We start from the raw sequence: 16,819 nt of genomic DNA on the forward strand, positions 1-16,819 counted from the left end.
CTAAGTGGGGCAGTTGTACAGTAATACAACTCTTCACCTGTCTATTTTCTTCCTACTGTTGAACCAGTTTTTCTGTTATGATTAATAATTGACCTGTTGTTCATTCTGTAAAATTGAAATGAAGGAGTCTCTATCTTGTGCAGAGATAAAACACGTTACAAGATACAATACAACGACGAAAAAGAGACATAACAGCCATAATAAAAGAAGTTATATTAAATATCTTCTAAAAATTATAAAATGTGCTCTTTAAACTATTCACTGTTATCTCTGTTTGGCTTTATTTTTTTTATTTTACTTTTAATTGCCTCTTCTCCAATCATTACCTTCTTTGTTGATGTCATTGGTTTATGATATATTTTCAAAACTTTTGTTTATTTCTTCTTGGAAACCACTTTTTTGTGTTGCTGTATAAAATTACCATTATTATCTGGATTTTATCACACATACAACATAGTGGAAAATAACTACAGGAAACAATAACATAACCCTGTATATATTACAACATAGCATACAGGATATCTTCTTTATCACAATTTGTCTTTTTTCTTACCTTCTACTACCATATACAAAAACATTGTTGGTTCACATCAATCATGTTTGAGGGCTTTAGTTGTGGTGTTGTTATGGATAACATATTGTTAACTTTTGATCACTTTTTTTTTTTACACAGAAGCATTCAGCTATGTTATGTCATAAAATATGTGATAGTTTGTTTAAATGTGACTTTGAAGTGTTGTCGCTGTCATAAATGTGTTCTTTTCTGAATTTCCCAATCTGATTAATCAGATTGGGAAAACATTAATCAGATGACGGCATTAATAGTATGATTTGCAGAGCTGAAGTGTAAAAAAGTCAGTGTGTTTGTATAATGAAACAGTTGAAGCTAAAAGGACTTTGAGCGGTAACACTTTATAATAACCATCATCAGTAAGTGGTAAATTGATAGTTAATTCAACTTTAGTTAGTTATTTTACTGTTAATAAACTATGAAATCATGATTTTTGTTTTCTTATTATTAGTAATGTTATAATTTATGTTGTATTTTATCATTAGTTTAGTGTAATATATAATAATTTGTTTATAGATTTAGATAATAGATAATACTTTGTCTGTGGTTAATAATTGTTTTGTAAACCATCTATAAACATTATTTTCATGGCTATTATAAAGTTGCAACTGATGCATGATAGAATAATTAGTTATTGATTAATAAGTGGTTTGTAAAGCATCAAGTTACATTAATTTGGCCCCATTACATTTTTTTGGTGATTTATAAAAGAGATTTAACTATTTGTGCACAGATAATAGCCATCCAAATAAAGTTTATTGATGGTTTACAAACAACTTCTTAAAGGTTTACAAATAATTTGGTTATCATACTTAAGTAATTTCCCTGAGGGGATCAATAAAGTATTCTGATTCTGATACTTAATATAATGCAAAAATGTCTCATGATGTGTGCATCAATAAACTAACAACATCAATTATAGCATTAAATAATACTTAAAGTAAGTATGTAAAGTAAGTAAATATAATTTACCATTTATTAGTGATGGTTATACAGTTTACCAGAAATGAGAGGTGTGTGTGCTTTTTACACAATAACACAAACACACACTGTATACTGAACTATGAGTATGTCATGGTTTGAAGACCACAGCTTTAAGGGCGGTAAGAGAAGTGAAAAAGGTGGAAGTGCTTTCAATAAGGGGTGGAAGAAGTACTCAGATCTTTTATGTAACATGGTAAAGATACTCCATTTCAAGGAAAAATCCTGTATTCAAAATCTTACATAAGTTCAAGTTAAAGACAAGTTGAAGTGCTCATTTTGCTTACTAATCATTATTATCACTGATGCATTACAGTAATGTGTGAGCAGCATTATTGGAGTTGGTTGAATGTTATACTGCTGGGCTTTTTGATCAGCAAAGACTTCAATCTTATAAAAAACATTTCTGTCTGTAATTAAGTCGTATAACCTGATTTTGTAGTGCGTTAAGAATATTCAGTCCTTTATTTAATATGAAAAAGAAATGATGTCTGTATCTGGAAACAATAATGAAAGAGATTGGTGAGAGGCACTAAAGAAAAGTAGATTTTTAGAAAATTCTTAAAACAAGTTGATTTTCAGGTTGAAATGTTTCTACTGCATGGGCAGTTTTTTCACTTTTTATAAGAAAATAAAACATTAAGGACTCACTTAAACATACAACACAAGGAAGGAAGGATGGACAGTAATTTCAGCAATGTTCACTCAGGTCATCACTAAGGTGAAGGGATTTTTGATAACATGTAAATTTACTAAACTGCACTGATTAGTTAATAACCAAAAACATTGTTTCTGTTATGCAAACATGTTTAATGGCTCATCCAAAAGAACATGTAAATGTTTTGACGGATGTTTTGAATTATTTACACTATTTCTATGTATACACACACACACACACACACACACACACACACACACACACACACACGTGACCCATCAGCCTCTGTTTATAGAATCAGTCAGGGACCAACAGCTCGGCATCCAGGGTTACAAATGAGGAACAAGGAGTACCAGAGCAGCATTAGACTGAGTGACTCTACCTTGTAGAAGAAAATATTAAAGTTGTATTTCCTGGTTGGCATATTTAGTTTTTTTTAAGAAGATCAATAGGAGCATACTATTCTCAGAAATTGGAAGAGAAGAGCTTCTTTAATATCAGATTTACAAACGACTTTAAGTATACATATAAATGAGATAATAAAAATAAAATGCAAGGATATCAGATGTACAAGTGTATCACTCCTTACTGCAAACGCCAAGCACCGTCAATCACATTACATTGATATAATCACATTACTACAGTACATATTGCAAAGCTGCTACTGTATATTTACAGATGTTACATACAGTATTTTCAATATAACATTGACATGTATTATGAAACAAAATACAACTTATATCACTATCTGCTATCTACAGGCTAAAATAATATTTTCCCAGTTACAAAACAGAAAACCACAGTCCACAGAATAAACAGCCATACTGTGCACACTGCAGTGTAGTTGACTGACATTTTAAAAAGGTGCTACATGAAGCATTTTCTATTGTCGGTGCATCATCTGCAAATACATTTTGCCATGTTGACATAGTTGCCATAAACAAACAAGACCACTATGTGGACTGAGAGATTCTGTTTCACACCAGGTGTAATTATTGACTAATTGCTCTGTTAGCTAATTTAGCTTAGTATTTAGTGATGGCTTCTCTCTCTCCCTCTTCTGCTCTCTCTTGCTTGGAGGATATATTCTTTAATGTCCACATAAAACAAACTTCAAGGAGTGCCTTTTTCACCTGCTTAATATTGCAAAAAACTAGCTTGGACTGTTGTAATTCCTTATTCTCAGGTTGCTTAAACAAGTGCCTTAAGACTCTCAAGCTGATCCAGAATGCTGCAGTGCGTGTACTGAAAAGAACTAGAAAAAGAGATCATATTTCTTCCATATGAGCTTCTCTGCACTGGCTCCCGGTAAAATCCAGAATTGAATATAAAATCCTTCACCTGACCTACAAAGCTCTTAATAGTCAGGCACTGTTATAGCCCAAAGAGCTCATATTACCCTATCGCCCCTCTGCACTGCGCTCCCAGAATGCAGAGTTACTTGTGGTTCCCAGAGTCTCCTAAAATAGAATGGGAGCCGTGTAGTTGATTAAACACATGTAATCAGCACACAGCAACAGGAATGATACGTGTGTTTCATCTCATGGGCTGTGTGTTTACACAGGGATGACTTCATTCATTATTCATATTTTCCTTTTTATTATGTTATTTTCCTGATTAAAGCGTTTATTGGACTGAAAATACATAAATGAGACGTTGAGACATGCAGAGGAGCAACGTGTAAATATTTTATTTATAAGCCTGTATTAATTGTTTGCACAACTTGAACCACCTGCATTGATATTCCAGCAGCTGCACATCGGCTGTCTGGTTACACCTGGTTTGCACCAATGCCTGTGGTCACCAAAATTGCAAAAGATTTTCTGGTCAAGCCCGTTTTTTTGCGCCTGGAGATTTTGCTTGCGTTTGCATCTGCACCCTATTTTAGGAAAATAGAGCCCTAAGTCTGGCTGTACCATCACAATATAATAATGTCTGTGTATAAAAGAATTGTTAAACATACTATTCATTCCATTGCAAATGAATGAAATAAAAATAATTTGCACTGCATCTTAAAGATGCTTCTACTTCTTGCGAGTCCTGTATATTTGGTAACACGTTCATGTCGAACTTCGCAATCTCTCTAAGAACAGACCTGGGACTTCCAGGCAAAAAAAGTTTTATATTTGAACATTGAATGTCTCCATTGCAGGTGGGCTCCTTCTCTGCTACACCCTCAAGAGGGAATCCCTGCAATAGTCTAACAGGATAGTTAGCCTACCACATGGAATTTCTGCAATGTTACATGAGGAGCAGTTATTTTCATGAGATTGGAAAAGGTGTCATCACGCCATAAAATCAATCACCCTGTTTAAACATTTGAACAGTTAACTCCTGCCTCACAGAAAGCTGTCCTCGGTGGCGACGAAGGAGAACCCATTAAAGGCGTTGTTGGAGCTGCTGCTGGTGTTCAGCTCCGGGGTCCGACTCACCGAGTTAGGAACCATTTCTCTGGTGAACTCTGGATCAATATGCTGAGTGTCAGCTGGGCCTCTCTGAAAGATGAAACAATCTATGTAGGTTAAGTGATAATGTGCGACAAGGTGTCCTTATATATGAAATAATGGATGAGGTGGAGGTAAAGTTTCCGCTGGCAGGTATTTTATTTTCTATTAATAGAAACTTGTCAGCCAATCAGGAGCAAATCTTTTCTGTTGCCATGGTACTATGAATAACAGTGACTACTGTAAACCTAGAGCCAGTTGCTCTACAAACACAAAGCATAATGGTCGCCTCCAAGAAGAATTCTCATATAAGTGATGTTTATGTTTTCTAATAGAAATAACAAAGAAAATACATTTTCTAGTTTACATATGCAGTGATGATTAGCAACCACTATGGCTGAACGACAAAGAAAAGATTTCCAGCTACAAAATATCAAACAATGCTATTGACAGACAATTGAAGGCAAAGCACTGCAGAGGATGTTCAAACCGTAACCATGCCTCTATTGGGCCTGTATGACAAACGAGGTGAGGGACGATATGAGATGATTTAAAAAAAAACTAACGAGAGTCCAAAAGTCAAAGAAATTAGCTTGGATTAAAATGTGAGTGAATAACATAAAGCCTTACAAAGAGGTTGAACTGGTGAACCTTTGTCACCTGTTTATCTGAAAGAGAGGATAAAAATAAGAACATATGTAAAGGGACTGAGATTTAGAAAATGATACGTTGAGGGGGTTTTGTTGGCTGATGTCACTGGTTGTGTTGAAGGTGAAAAAACCTCAAGGGTAGGTAAATGATTCTTTTTCTAGACAGGCACACCCAGCGGACAAAACAGACTTAATATGTAAAGACATGAGCAGTCACAGTTCACAGCCAGAAACAACTCACCACATTCGGGTTGTAGGGAGGAGTGATTCTCTTGTGGTCAAGGTCGTCCCAGTTGATTGGAGAGAAAAAGATGTGGTTCTTTATTTCTAACTATGAATTAAAGAAAGAAAAGTTATACATGTACTGTATATACAGTCAGGTCCATAAATATTGGGACATCAACACAATTCTAATCTTTTTGGCTCTATACACCACCACAATGGAGTTGAAATGAAACGAACAAGATGTGCTTTAACTGCAGACTTTCAGCTTTAATTTGAGGGTATTTACATCCAAATCAGGTGAACGGTGTAGGAATTACAACAGTTTGTATATGTGCCTCCCACTTTTTAAGGGACCAAAAGTAATGGGACAGATTAACAATCATAAATCAAACTTTCACTTTTTAATACTTGGTTGCAAATCCTTTGCATTCAATTACAGCCTGAAGTCTGGAACGCATAGACATCACCAGACGCTGGGTTTCATCCCTGGTGATGCTCTGCCAGGCCTCTACTGCAACTGTCTTCAGTTCCTGCTTGTTCTTGGGGCATTTTCCCTTCAGTTTTGTCTTCAGCAAGTGAAATGCATGCTCAATCGGATTCAGGTCAGGTGATTGACTTGGCCATTGCATAACATTCCACTTCTTTCCCTTAAAAAACTCTTTGGTTGCTTTCGCAGTATGCTTCGGTTCATTGTCCATCTGCACTGTGAAGCGCCGTCCAATGAGTTCTGAAGCATTTGGCTGAATATGAGCAGATAATATTGCCCGAAACACTTCAGAATTCATCCTGCTGCTTTTGTCAGCAGTCACATCATCAATAAATACAAGAGAACCAGTTCCATTGGCAGCCATACATGCCCACGCCATGACACTACCACCACCATACTTCACTGATGAGGTGGTATGCTTTGGATCATGAGCAGTTCCTTTCCTTCTCCATACTCTTCTCTTCCCATCACTCTGGTACAAGTTGATCTTTGTCTCATCTGTCCATAGGATGTTGTTCCAGAAATGTGAAGGCTTTTTTAGATGTTTGGCAAACTCTAATCTGGCCTTCCTGTTTTTGAGGCTCACCAATGGTTTACATCTTGTAGTGAACCCTCTGTATTCACTCTGGTGAAGTCTTCTCTTGATTTTTGACTTTGACACACATACACCTACCTCCTGAAGAGTGTTCTTGATCCGGCCAACTGTTGTGAAGGGTGTTTTCTTCACCAGGGAAAGTATTCTTCGGTCATCCACCACAGTTGTTTTCCGTGGTCTTCCGGGTCTTTTGGTGTTGCTGAGCTCACCGGTGCGTTCTTTCTTTTTAAGAATGTTCCAAACAGTTGATTTGGCAACACCTAATGTTTTTGCTATCTCTCTGATGGGTTTGTTTAGATTTTTCAGCCTAATGATGGCTTGCTTCACTGATAGTGACAGCTCTTTGGATCTCATATTGAGAGTTGACAGCAACAGATTCCAAATGCAAATAGCACACTTGAAATGAACTCTGGACCTTTTATCTGCTCCTTGTAAATGGGATAATGAGGGAATAACACACACCTGGCCATGGAACAGCTGAGCAGCCAATTGTCCCATTACTTTTGGTCCCTTAGAAAGTGGGAGGTACATATACAAACTGTTGTAATTCCTACACCGTTCACCTGATTTGGATGTAAATACCCTCAAATTAAAGCTGAAAGTCTGCAGTTAAAGCACATCTTGTTCGTTTCATTTCAACTCCATTGTGGTGGTGTATAGAGCCAAAAAGATTAGAATTGTGTCGATGTCCCAATATTTATGGACCTGACTGTAGTAAAACTGGCATTTTTCCATTCCTCCTATTTAAAATTCAGACTCATTTATAAGAACAAACAGGTACTCCAATGGAGATTTGTACAATTATTTTAAACTATGGGAGAGAAATTATGGAGGTGATGTCATCTTGGTAAATCTTCTCAGCGTGGGTGCAGATCTGTTCTCAGAAAAGGTCCAAACCCCTTTAAAGATGCCTTATAATGTTCCAGGCTAGTTTCTTAAACATGGAATGGGCCTAGTCCTTGACTAAAGCAACATTTAATGCAGTAGTCCTTTGTCTAAGACTAGGCTTATTTCTTGTCTGGCAAACCATCTGTTTTAACGTGTAGCAACGGTTGAAAGACACACTCACAAAGTCGGCGATGGCCCCGAGGCGTCTATGCTGGTCCTTCTGCAGAAGACCCACCAGCAGAGAGCAGACGGCATCAGACTTTCCTGGGGGCAGAGGCAGGGGCTTGTGGAGGATCCCATCATACATTTCAGCAACGTCACGGCTGTAGAAAGGAGGCTGAAGCGGAGGGATGGGTAAAAACATCATAAGTATAAAACGAAACCATTTGTATTCCTTAAGACCATGACTCCCTAGTGTTAACTACAACTTAGAACTCTAACAGGTTGCATTTTAGATGTGTGTGTCTTTACGACCTGAGTGTAAGGCAGATGAAGAAGGGAAGTTGTTTTACAAATGCCTATACAAATACATACATGTAAACTAGATATATTCTATGTGTGTAATCAAGAGTCTTCAGACAAGCTAGCGGCTCTGTAAGACTGTACGTACTGTACTGTAGCCATACTGTAACTACAGTATGGCTGTAGTACTTTGAGCTAAATGTCAATATCAGTATGCTAACATGTTGATATTAAGCAGATAGTCATATTTACCATGTTCGCCATCCTAATTTAGTGTTAGCATGATAACATTTGCTCATTGTACTCAAGTACAGCTGATGGGAATCTGATACAATTTTGACTTGATGGTGGCGTTAGAGGAAATGTTTAAGGATCACCAAGTGATTACAATTCATTCTGAGGGGAACATGAATGTGTGAACCCAATTTCATGGCAAGCCATTCAATAGTTCAGTCTTGGCAAAGGTGGTGGCCCGACTGACCTGCTTGCATGGCTACAACGGGGCCAATTTTCTATGAAAAGTTTCCGTAGATATTTGAGGTCCCAAGAGGATAAATCCTAATATTTTAGAGATGCTCAGCCTTTTCTCTAGCACAGCCAGGCCTACTTGTACATGAAAAATATCAAAATCTGACGCGCACATTGCCACGAAATGTACTGAGCACGTTCGTGTTCCCCAGAGGCTGAACCTGTTCTATTTTGGACACTCCATGAGGTTTCCTTTAACACCACCCTCCTTGCTCACAATATATACTGTATTGTAGTCAACACAAAGATGCTTCCAAAAGGAATAATGTACAAAATCAGCCTCACACAAACACACATACCAGGCTGTAGATCATCTCATAGGTCACTGCTCCCAGACACCACCAGTCCACTGTCCTGTCATAGGCTTCTTTACGAAGAACCTCTGGAGCCAAGTACTGCAGACAGATAGAAAAAGAGGGTATGGGCTAATTCTCTTAGTCAAGTGGCTTTTATATTATATGTTATATATTATATATATTGATGTAATTGTCAGCCCTCTACACCTCTAAAACGTAACCACGTATGACACAGTAGGATAGATAATTCATCTAACGTCCTTTTCCCGTTTTTATGTACATTTTTTACTCACTTCTGGAGTCCCACAGAAAGTCGAGGTGGTTCCCTCCGGCTCTACACCTTCTTTGCACAGCCCAAAATCTGTCAGCACCACATGGCCCTGCACACAACAAACCACAAGCAGGAACTTATATTTACATTTCAGTAAAATAAATATATTTACAATGACTGCAATAAAGTAAAAAAATATGGAGGAGTTGAATTTTACAGAAACAAATGTGTCAAATTGGACTCACCTGAGAGTCTAAGAGAATATTCTCTGGCTTCAGATCTCTGCAACATTCAAGAACGCAGATTATCATGATAGAAAGTAAAAACAGATTTTTACTGTTTTGTGTTTTACAGTATAACCTTAAAGTTACTACGGTTTGGGTGTAATATATAATGAATTAGGCCAACCCATTAGAGTATTTTAATAAATGTCTGTCGGTTCTGACCTGTAAACGATGTTGAGAGAGTGAAGATAGCCGATGGCGCTCGCTACCTCGGCTGAGTAGAACCTCGCTCTGGGCTCGGAGAAACACCTCTCTCTTTGCAGGTGGAAGAACAGCTACAGAAAGAGAGAGAGAATAATGGGAGGATAGATAGACAGAGCATGGAGAGGATGGTGGGAGAAATTCAAATTACATAAAAAAAATTTAAATAAAATACTTTCAACCAGGCTCTGGGGTAACACGCTTGGCCCTCCGCACAGAAGCACAGCAAAGTTTGTGTGTTTGAAAACAAGTCTGCTGACTGCACGCCAACGAGTTGTGTCTGATTTGATTAGATATGTGTAAATAAAGGATTACTTATTAGGACATTATTACAGTGCAGCCTGCCGTGTCCCAGTTGAACAACAAGTAAACAAAATGTACAGGCATTAGATGATTATATGTAAAACCAGGTCTTACACCAGTTTAATTCAAAGTGTGGATTGTTTTTATAATAGCCTTAAAATGTATACAATCCTGGCAGGATAAATAAAATCAAATACTATTCATAGTTTTAAAACTGTTTGCACGGAAATTTATTTTAGAAGACTGAAGATGTTAAGTGTAGTATTTTAACATATCAAAGCAATAGTTGCAAATGCACTGGTCTAGAGCTAGATGAGAAGATTGATACCACTCCCATGTATGTATGCTAAATATTAAGCTGCAGCTAACAGATGGTTAGCCTAAGTCAGCATAAAGACTAATTGATCTATGCACAGTCAAAACAGTTTGTGTCATAAACCAGAACATCACATATGACACACACATACACACACATACACACATTATAAAAGTCTACGAGGTGTTGACCTTCATTATAGGAAACATCTATAATCTGAAAATGTAAATTGGTGACTAGTGCTAAAACACTACATCACATTTTGTTTGTGTGTTTTATTTTGGAAACAATATTTACTCCACACCACAGTCCATTTCTGACCATGTCCAATGAAAATAAAGTATTCCATGTTCATGTATGTACTTATTTAGTTTAAGACACATACCTCTCCGCCATTCACATAGTCGAGGACGAAGTAGAGCTTCTCCGGGGTCTGGAAGGAGTAGTGGAGCCGAACCAGAAAGGGATGTTTGAGACTCTTCAGCAGCACATTTCTTTCTGCCATAATGTTCTTTTGCTGAAGAGAGAAGACATCAGAGTGAGACGGTGATGACAACAATAAATCAAAATCCCACAAATTATACAGAAAACACATTTTGTTAATGTTTGTTGGGCACTGTTCAACTTGCAGTGTTTAGCTGTTAGTATGCAGTACTGTAGATACTGCCAGTTAAGAACTCTTTGCATTCTCTGTGTTTTTTAGCATCTGCTGTTTAAATATTTTATTTCTATCTTTATTTCTTGCTTTTTCAAAATGTTTTTTTTTTAATGTTATGTTAATTAATGATATGTTAATTCATTATTATTTAATATCACTTTCAGTGTAAATGAGCACACTTTAATTTGTTTCAAAAGAATATTGACGTTTAATATCTTAAAACTTCACTTCAGTAGTAGCAAACAAATTTTAGAGTTTGAGCAGACAAACACACAGTTTCTCAGGTTGTTTTCTGGCAGTTGGTCAAATCTGCCCTTTGTACAGAACAAGCTGTAGATTAGATAAGATTCAGATCATGTTGCTGGGTGAAAACACTGTTTACTAATAACAGTCACAGATTTTCTTCTTGGCTCATTGAGCTATTTTCCACCCGTATTTACTCTAGCCTGGCACATCAGAGTACTGTGTAATTCAATATACATTTATCTATTTTGATTTCCTGGTCATAATTTTTCAAAATAATTTGCTCTGAGGGAATTTAAATGAAAAACAAAGTGCCTCTGAAAATGAAACCTCCTCCTCCATTTTTTAGATGGAGGTTTCAAGCGTTAGAGCTTGAGAGGTTTGGTTTGTATTAGTGTGTGGAGGCTGGGTTCATAATGGACTTTGTAGAAAGAAATGATGAAGCCAGAAAGGATCAGCTGGACAAGCTACTTTAATACTGAGATAGCAGAACCCACCTCTTTCTTCTTCAGGATGACTTTCTTCTGCAGCACTTTGACGGCGTAGAATTTGTTGTCGGCTTTGAGCTTGGCAAGCAGGACCTGCGTGAAGGTTTGATTGTCAGTGGTTTGTTTGGTAAACAGACTGCGCCACCATCTCGACACTGCGCTGTCACGACATTACATCAAACCCTTCTGAGAACACAACACAGATATGTGAACTGTGGAAACAGATGACACTGAGAAATCTGAGTAGGGTGTTGATCGACCTGCGGCCAATAAAAACATTATTAACTTGATTTTTATGGAGAAATACAAACCTGCCGACAAAGTTGCATTCAAAGTTTATTGTATTCTTTATATAAAACACATCTCTGGTGCTGTCTTATTTCTTAGTGTTTTGCTGTTCCATTGATAATGTTCAGGTAACTTTAACAAGCCTAAGTAGACTGTAAAGTTAATGATTCATGAAATTGGCAGCACATTTTGATCGGATAGTAGTCAGCAGGTAGACTCCCTAGTGACCCTGTCAGCAATGTCAGACAGCGCTCTCTCTCTCTCTCTCTCTAATCCAGGTCTATCATTTGATGTCATCACCTGGTCTCACAGAGACTAGTTTCAACCACTTTCACTGCTGGTGAGTATGTGACCTGAATGAGTTGCAATAAGGAAACTGCTGATATATTCAATAATAAAGAGATAGATAAATAGGTATTTGTTTCAGTGTTACCTTTCCAAAAGTCCCCTTGCCAATGACAGCCAAGAAGTCAAAGTCAGTTGGCCTGGCACTGAAACAAGACCGAGAGTTATCTATTAAATGGTGGACAAAATTACATAATAACCCCTAAAGCACTTTATTTGTAATAGCTTACAAATGTAGCAAAAGCAACCGGCAAAAAAAATCAATGCTTTGTTCAAATTGACCCTTTGCTCAAAAGTTGCCTTTCTCTTCTGGAATCTGTGTTTTCATACATAAAATACAGAATACAATATATATATTGTTAAAATAGTTTTTGAGATTTTCAATATTTTGTGAAAATACCTGATCCAGACCACTGAATATACACTTTTAACAAATACAGTACTATAGTAATTTTGCTCTATATATTATATATTATGATACATAATTATATATAGCTGTATTGATGAATATAAAGAGAGCTACATGCTGGTCATTGAGAGCAGAGATTACTGACTTTGGGTTTGCTGAAGGTCCCAGGTTGACATCATCACGAGGAGAGGAGGATGGGGACCGCAGCTGGAGGACAAATAAATATGGCGTCAGGTTTATGTCATACCTTGAGAGTGCGATAAAACATGCTCACGAGCAAATTATATCATTTCACATGCGCAGATATTACTCTTCGCGTACCGATTCAACAATCGAGAGTTGTACAAGCAGCTGCAAGCGTGAAACAAAACATAGGGAGAGGGAAAGAATGGCACCTGCGTGTATTAAACTAAGCATCACGTGCAGAGAGCAGCCACCACGTGCCCACAAGTGTCTGCTTTGCGAGCGCTGGAGGGCATACACGCGAGGGCGCACAAACTGAGTAGGTCTGTGGGTGGAATCGCCTTGAAAGTGACCAATCATAGGAGGGCCAGTGACTCCTTGGTTTCCGCCCCCAAAATGTCAAAAGTCAGTTTCATTCGTGCGAGCAGAAATCAACTTCGAGAGGAGAGTCTACCCTTACACTAGTCTGGTGTTTTCAGATTTTTATCTTTGTGAAAAGCACAATGCGGGAATCTCTTTACCTCCTGTGGATTGAAAACCAAAACTTAGACGAAAAGATGTGATTTCAGATATAGCGGGCTTAGTTTCAACTTGATTGAACTAGTCTGACATGCTGTAAGAAAAATCAAATGCACTCCATTAAAAGTAGCAGTCATTTTGAGAAAAAACGGTCTCCATAAACTGGTAACACACGAACAGTGGCACCAAAAGGGAAGAATATTCAGTCTGAAGATAAAAACACGAGGATCTGAGTCACTTTGCCTCATATTGCATGATCACTGAGTAATTACAATCATTTTGTAAAGATTCCACTGTTTGAGATCATCCGTTTGATATATTTAATGCATGAAAGAATTTGTTTTGGCTGTGGAGATATCTGTGAAATCATGTTGGGAAAACAACCAAATTCACCCCAGACCTCCTGGATGTATCACTAATTTGCTCACAGACATTTGTTAAACAAACATCCTTTTCTTGAAAATTGAGTTTAAACTGGGCTGCAGGAGGATCCCCTGTCACATGGCCTAAATAGAAAACCAAAAGCATAACACTGAAATGCACTCACATTACAGTGTGCCATGGCCATTATCCATTCCACTCCCGCTGATTCAGCATCAATGTTTGACAGACCTGTGAGATGAGATGTTGAGATGTTGAGAGTCAGCAGCTGTGCAGAATGCAACTGTGGTGATGAACCTTTATTACTTTAACCTTTTCTCATTTCACAGATACGATCTTCTCGTGAGCCCGGACTCTCTGTGTGTGTGTGTGTGTGTGTGTGTGTGTGTGTGTGTGTGTGTGTGTGTGTGTGTGTGTGTGTGTGTGTGTGTGTGTGTGTGTGTGTGTGTGTGTGTGCGTGCGTGCGTAGACTGCATCAGGTAACACGTTTACATGGTAAATATTGTTGTGTCATTCTCATATCTGTCCAAAAAATAGGGGATGACAAAGGTCTCACACACACATGCACACAAACAAAACTCTGAATTATTCCAGTTCCATCAGGAAAGACTGTTTATATAGGCATAAAGACAATGGAGGAGCCAAATGTAGCATTCAAGCCAATAATGTCTCTATCAAATTGCATGATGCCCAGTAATTTAAGATGTAATACCCACATTTGCTGTGCATCTACTGAAAATCACACAAAGCAAGAAAAGATCACTCATACTAGTAACATTAGGAGGTTCATAACTATCTGGAGAAGTTAATGTCCAAGTAGCAGATTAAAAACAAATATAAGCATCTTAACCCCTGGGGACAAAAGTATGATCTAAAACAGACTTAGACCCATTTTAGACCCACACTTTGTTACTCAAGTCATAAGCTGAGCTTCAACAATGTACTTTCCCCGTTGTTATCCAAAATACATGTTATCGCCAACTTCTGTCTGTTCACTAAAAAAATACCCCATTAATTAAGGCATCACAGTCTGCAGTGCAAGATTTATATTATTTGAAATTGTTCATTTTAACCAAGGTTTACCCATGTTTATGGCAGTTTCCCCACAATAATGTATACAAGACGAAAACATGTGATTTACATATTGTATAGAGAACAGGGCAAAGACAGGCTCGACTTACATTATTTCAATCAACAATGTGAAAAGAAAATGCAATACAGAGCCAACTTCTCAGTTGTTGTTTTGTTGTTGTTGTTTGGATAAGTGACCAACTCCTGAAGAGATTGAAGTCAAGATTAAATAATCTATGATCTCAATTTTTATTATTTAGGCCTATTTATATTTCCTTTCCATCCCTATTTATAATTGTTACTGATATTTATTTAATAATCGTATACTTACATTTTATTCCTCCTATAGTTTGGCACACTGAATCTTGTTGAGCATGTACAATGACAATACAGCTATTTGTATTCGTATAAATATGGACACAGAGACATACAAAGAGAACATATCTGCAGGTTATAATGACCATGCACAATTCTATATTTTTGATAACGTTGTTTAATCTTCTAAATTCATTTTTGCCACAACACTCAAGGAAAACCTTCTGAGGTTTATTCCTCAGAGCGGGCAGGAGATTAAAAACCCTGACAGAAAAGAGCAATAATAATTTTGCCTTATCCAGGAATATTCTATTGGCCTATCCCACAATTCTCACTATTGAGTTTACTACTGGTCCTCTTTAGAAATATGACTTTTCATTGAAAAAGCACAAGTTTTTCAATGACTTATTAAATAAATTCTTGATCTGAATAAGCACAGATTCAAAGACAAGCAAAATGTGATTAGGCATATATTGCATAGACTATAAGATTAGGGATCACCTGAGCCATCATTATTCTCAATAAGTATCTCAGATATCATGACTGTTTTAGAATATACCAAATATTAGCATTACTACACTAATATTAGCAGCGCAATAAGATTACTAGCAAGTTGATTAGCTAAACAAGAACAATAGCTACAATTAAGAGATAGGCTACAGTAGATCTAATAATCTACAAATATACTGGCGCATTTTATTCGCCAAAATAGAAAATAGTCTAATCTAATTTGGGAATAAACAGGCACTCTACAGATAATCCAGGTTATCAGTTTGAAATCGGTACAGTTTGCTCACCTGCGTGCAGGCGATGAGTTGATCAGTGTGCTGTGTTCAGGACACTGAAGAGACTCAAGCTGAAGCTGATCTGAGGTCAGTTTTTTTTGTTTATGGTCACGAAGGAAGGTCGACTTCAAGAGAGTGAATCATTGGTGAAAAGTTACACATCCTTAAAATGAGGCGGAGCAAGGAGTGAGTGTGTGTGTGTGTGTGTGTGTGTGTGTGTGTGTGTGTGTGTGTGTGTGTGTGTAAGGAAAAAGTTGGCTGTCCAGACTTCAAAAGAATTTAACTTCCGGACTCTGTTCTTCGCTTTCAAAATAAGAGCAGTAGCCTATACTTTTTTTTTGGACATTTATCTATATTTTTAGAAAGTCATTAGAAAGCCTATATTTTTTTTCTAAATATCTTTTGTGCAGAGGATGATTACAAAATACTTTGTCAGTGCTTCTGCACATATATTTGTACGGTGGCTGACACTGCAACTTAATGAAACACAGCAAATGGACAAAACACAAGCAAATTAAGAAAACATCATTAATTTGACAACACGTGCAGCATTTAACAAACATGATGCAAATACACACAACACAACCAAATACAGAAACGATGCAAAAAGAAGAGCACACAATCCCCGAAAAGAAATGCAACAAAAAAAAACGCTGCATCCAGATTACACAACAGAAGTTCTCGAGGCCTCTAGGGGGAGCGCTTTGTGGGCTGCCTAGATAAAAGAAAATTCATGGGATTCAACAAGCCATTCAGATTTGGCTCCCTTCCTGTGTGACATGTAGGCTCATTAGAATATATCGCCCCCACAGCTGTGGTGCACCATATATATATATATATATATATATATATATATATATATATATATATATATATATATATATATATATATAGGAGTTGTCACCGCCACAGCCAACTGTTAACGACAACCTCGTCAATAGGGGGATGTGATATAGGCAAAGTAAGTTGGAAAT

At 37.3% G+C, this 16,819-nt stretch overlaps 1 protein-coding gene across 2 annotated transcripts; it reads right to left on the bottom strand.

The window, feature by feature from the left end:
• Positions 1–3,878: 3,878 nt before the first annotated feature.
• Positions 3,879–15,964, bottom strand: sgk2a (serum/glucocorticoid regulated kinase 2a). Of its 2 annotated transcripts, XM_078254602.1 has the most exons (13): positions 15,858–15,964; positions 13,841–13,905; positions 12,737–12,798; positions 12,271–12,328; positions 11,559–11,642; positions 10,546–10,677; positions 9,503–9,615; positions 9,302–9,338; positions 9,079–9,165; positions 8,789–8,884; positions 7,681–7,836; positions 5,546–5,635; positions 3,879–4,705 (listed from the first exon to the last, which is right to left on the bottom strand). In XM_078254602.1, exons 2-13 carry the CDS (start codon positions 13,859–13,861, stop codon positions 4,550–4,552), a joined length of 1,092 nt encoding a protein of 363 aa, XP_078110728.1. In that variant the 5' UTR covers positions 13,862–13,905; positions 15,858–15,964; the 3' UTR covers positions 3,879–4,549. The 2 variants fall into 2 exon arrangements, with proteins under 2 accessions (XP_078110728.1, XP_078110727.1); XM_078254601.1 differs by lacking the exons at positions 13,841–13,905; positions 15,858–15,964 and adding an exon at positions 12,913–13,023.
• Positions 15,965–16,819: the final 855 nt, after the last annotated feature.

Source organism: Sander vitreus, chromosome 7, assembly GCF_031162955.1.
Source record: "Sander vitreus isolate 19-12246 chromosome 7, sanVit1, whole genome shotgun sequence".
In the NCBI taxonomy this organism is placed as follows: domain Eukaryota; kingdom Metazoa; phylum Chordata; class Actinopteri; order Perciformes; family Percidae; genus Sander; species Sander vitreus.

Coding starts and splice junctions, on each gene's coding strand:
- sgk2a (XM_078254601.1), bottom strand. CDS start 13,008: ATGCTTAGTTTAATACACGCAGGTGCCATTCTTTCCCTCTCCCTATGT. Junction 9,616..10,545: donor ACTATGTGAATGGCGGAGAG/GTATGTGTCTTA, acceptor CTCTTTCTGTAG/CTGTTCTTCCACCTGCAAAG. Junction 9,166..9,301: donor ATATTCTCTTAGACTCTCAG/GTGAGTCCAATT, acceptor TGTTGTGTGCAG/GGCCATGTGGTGCTGACAGA.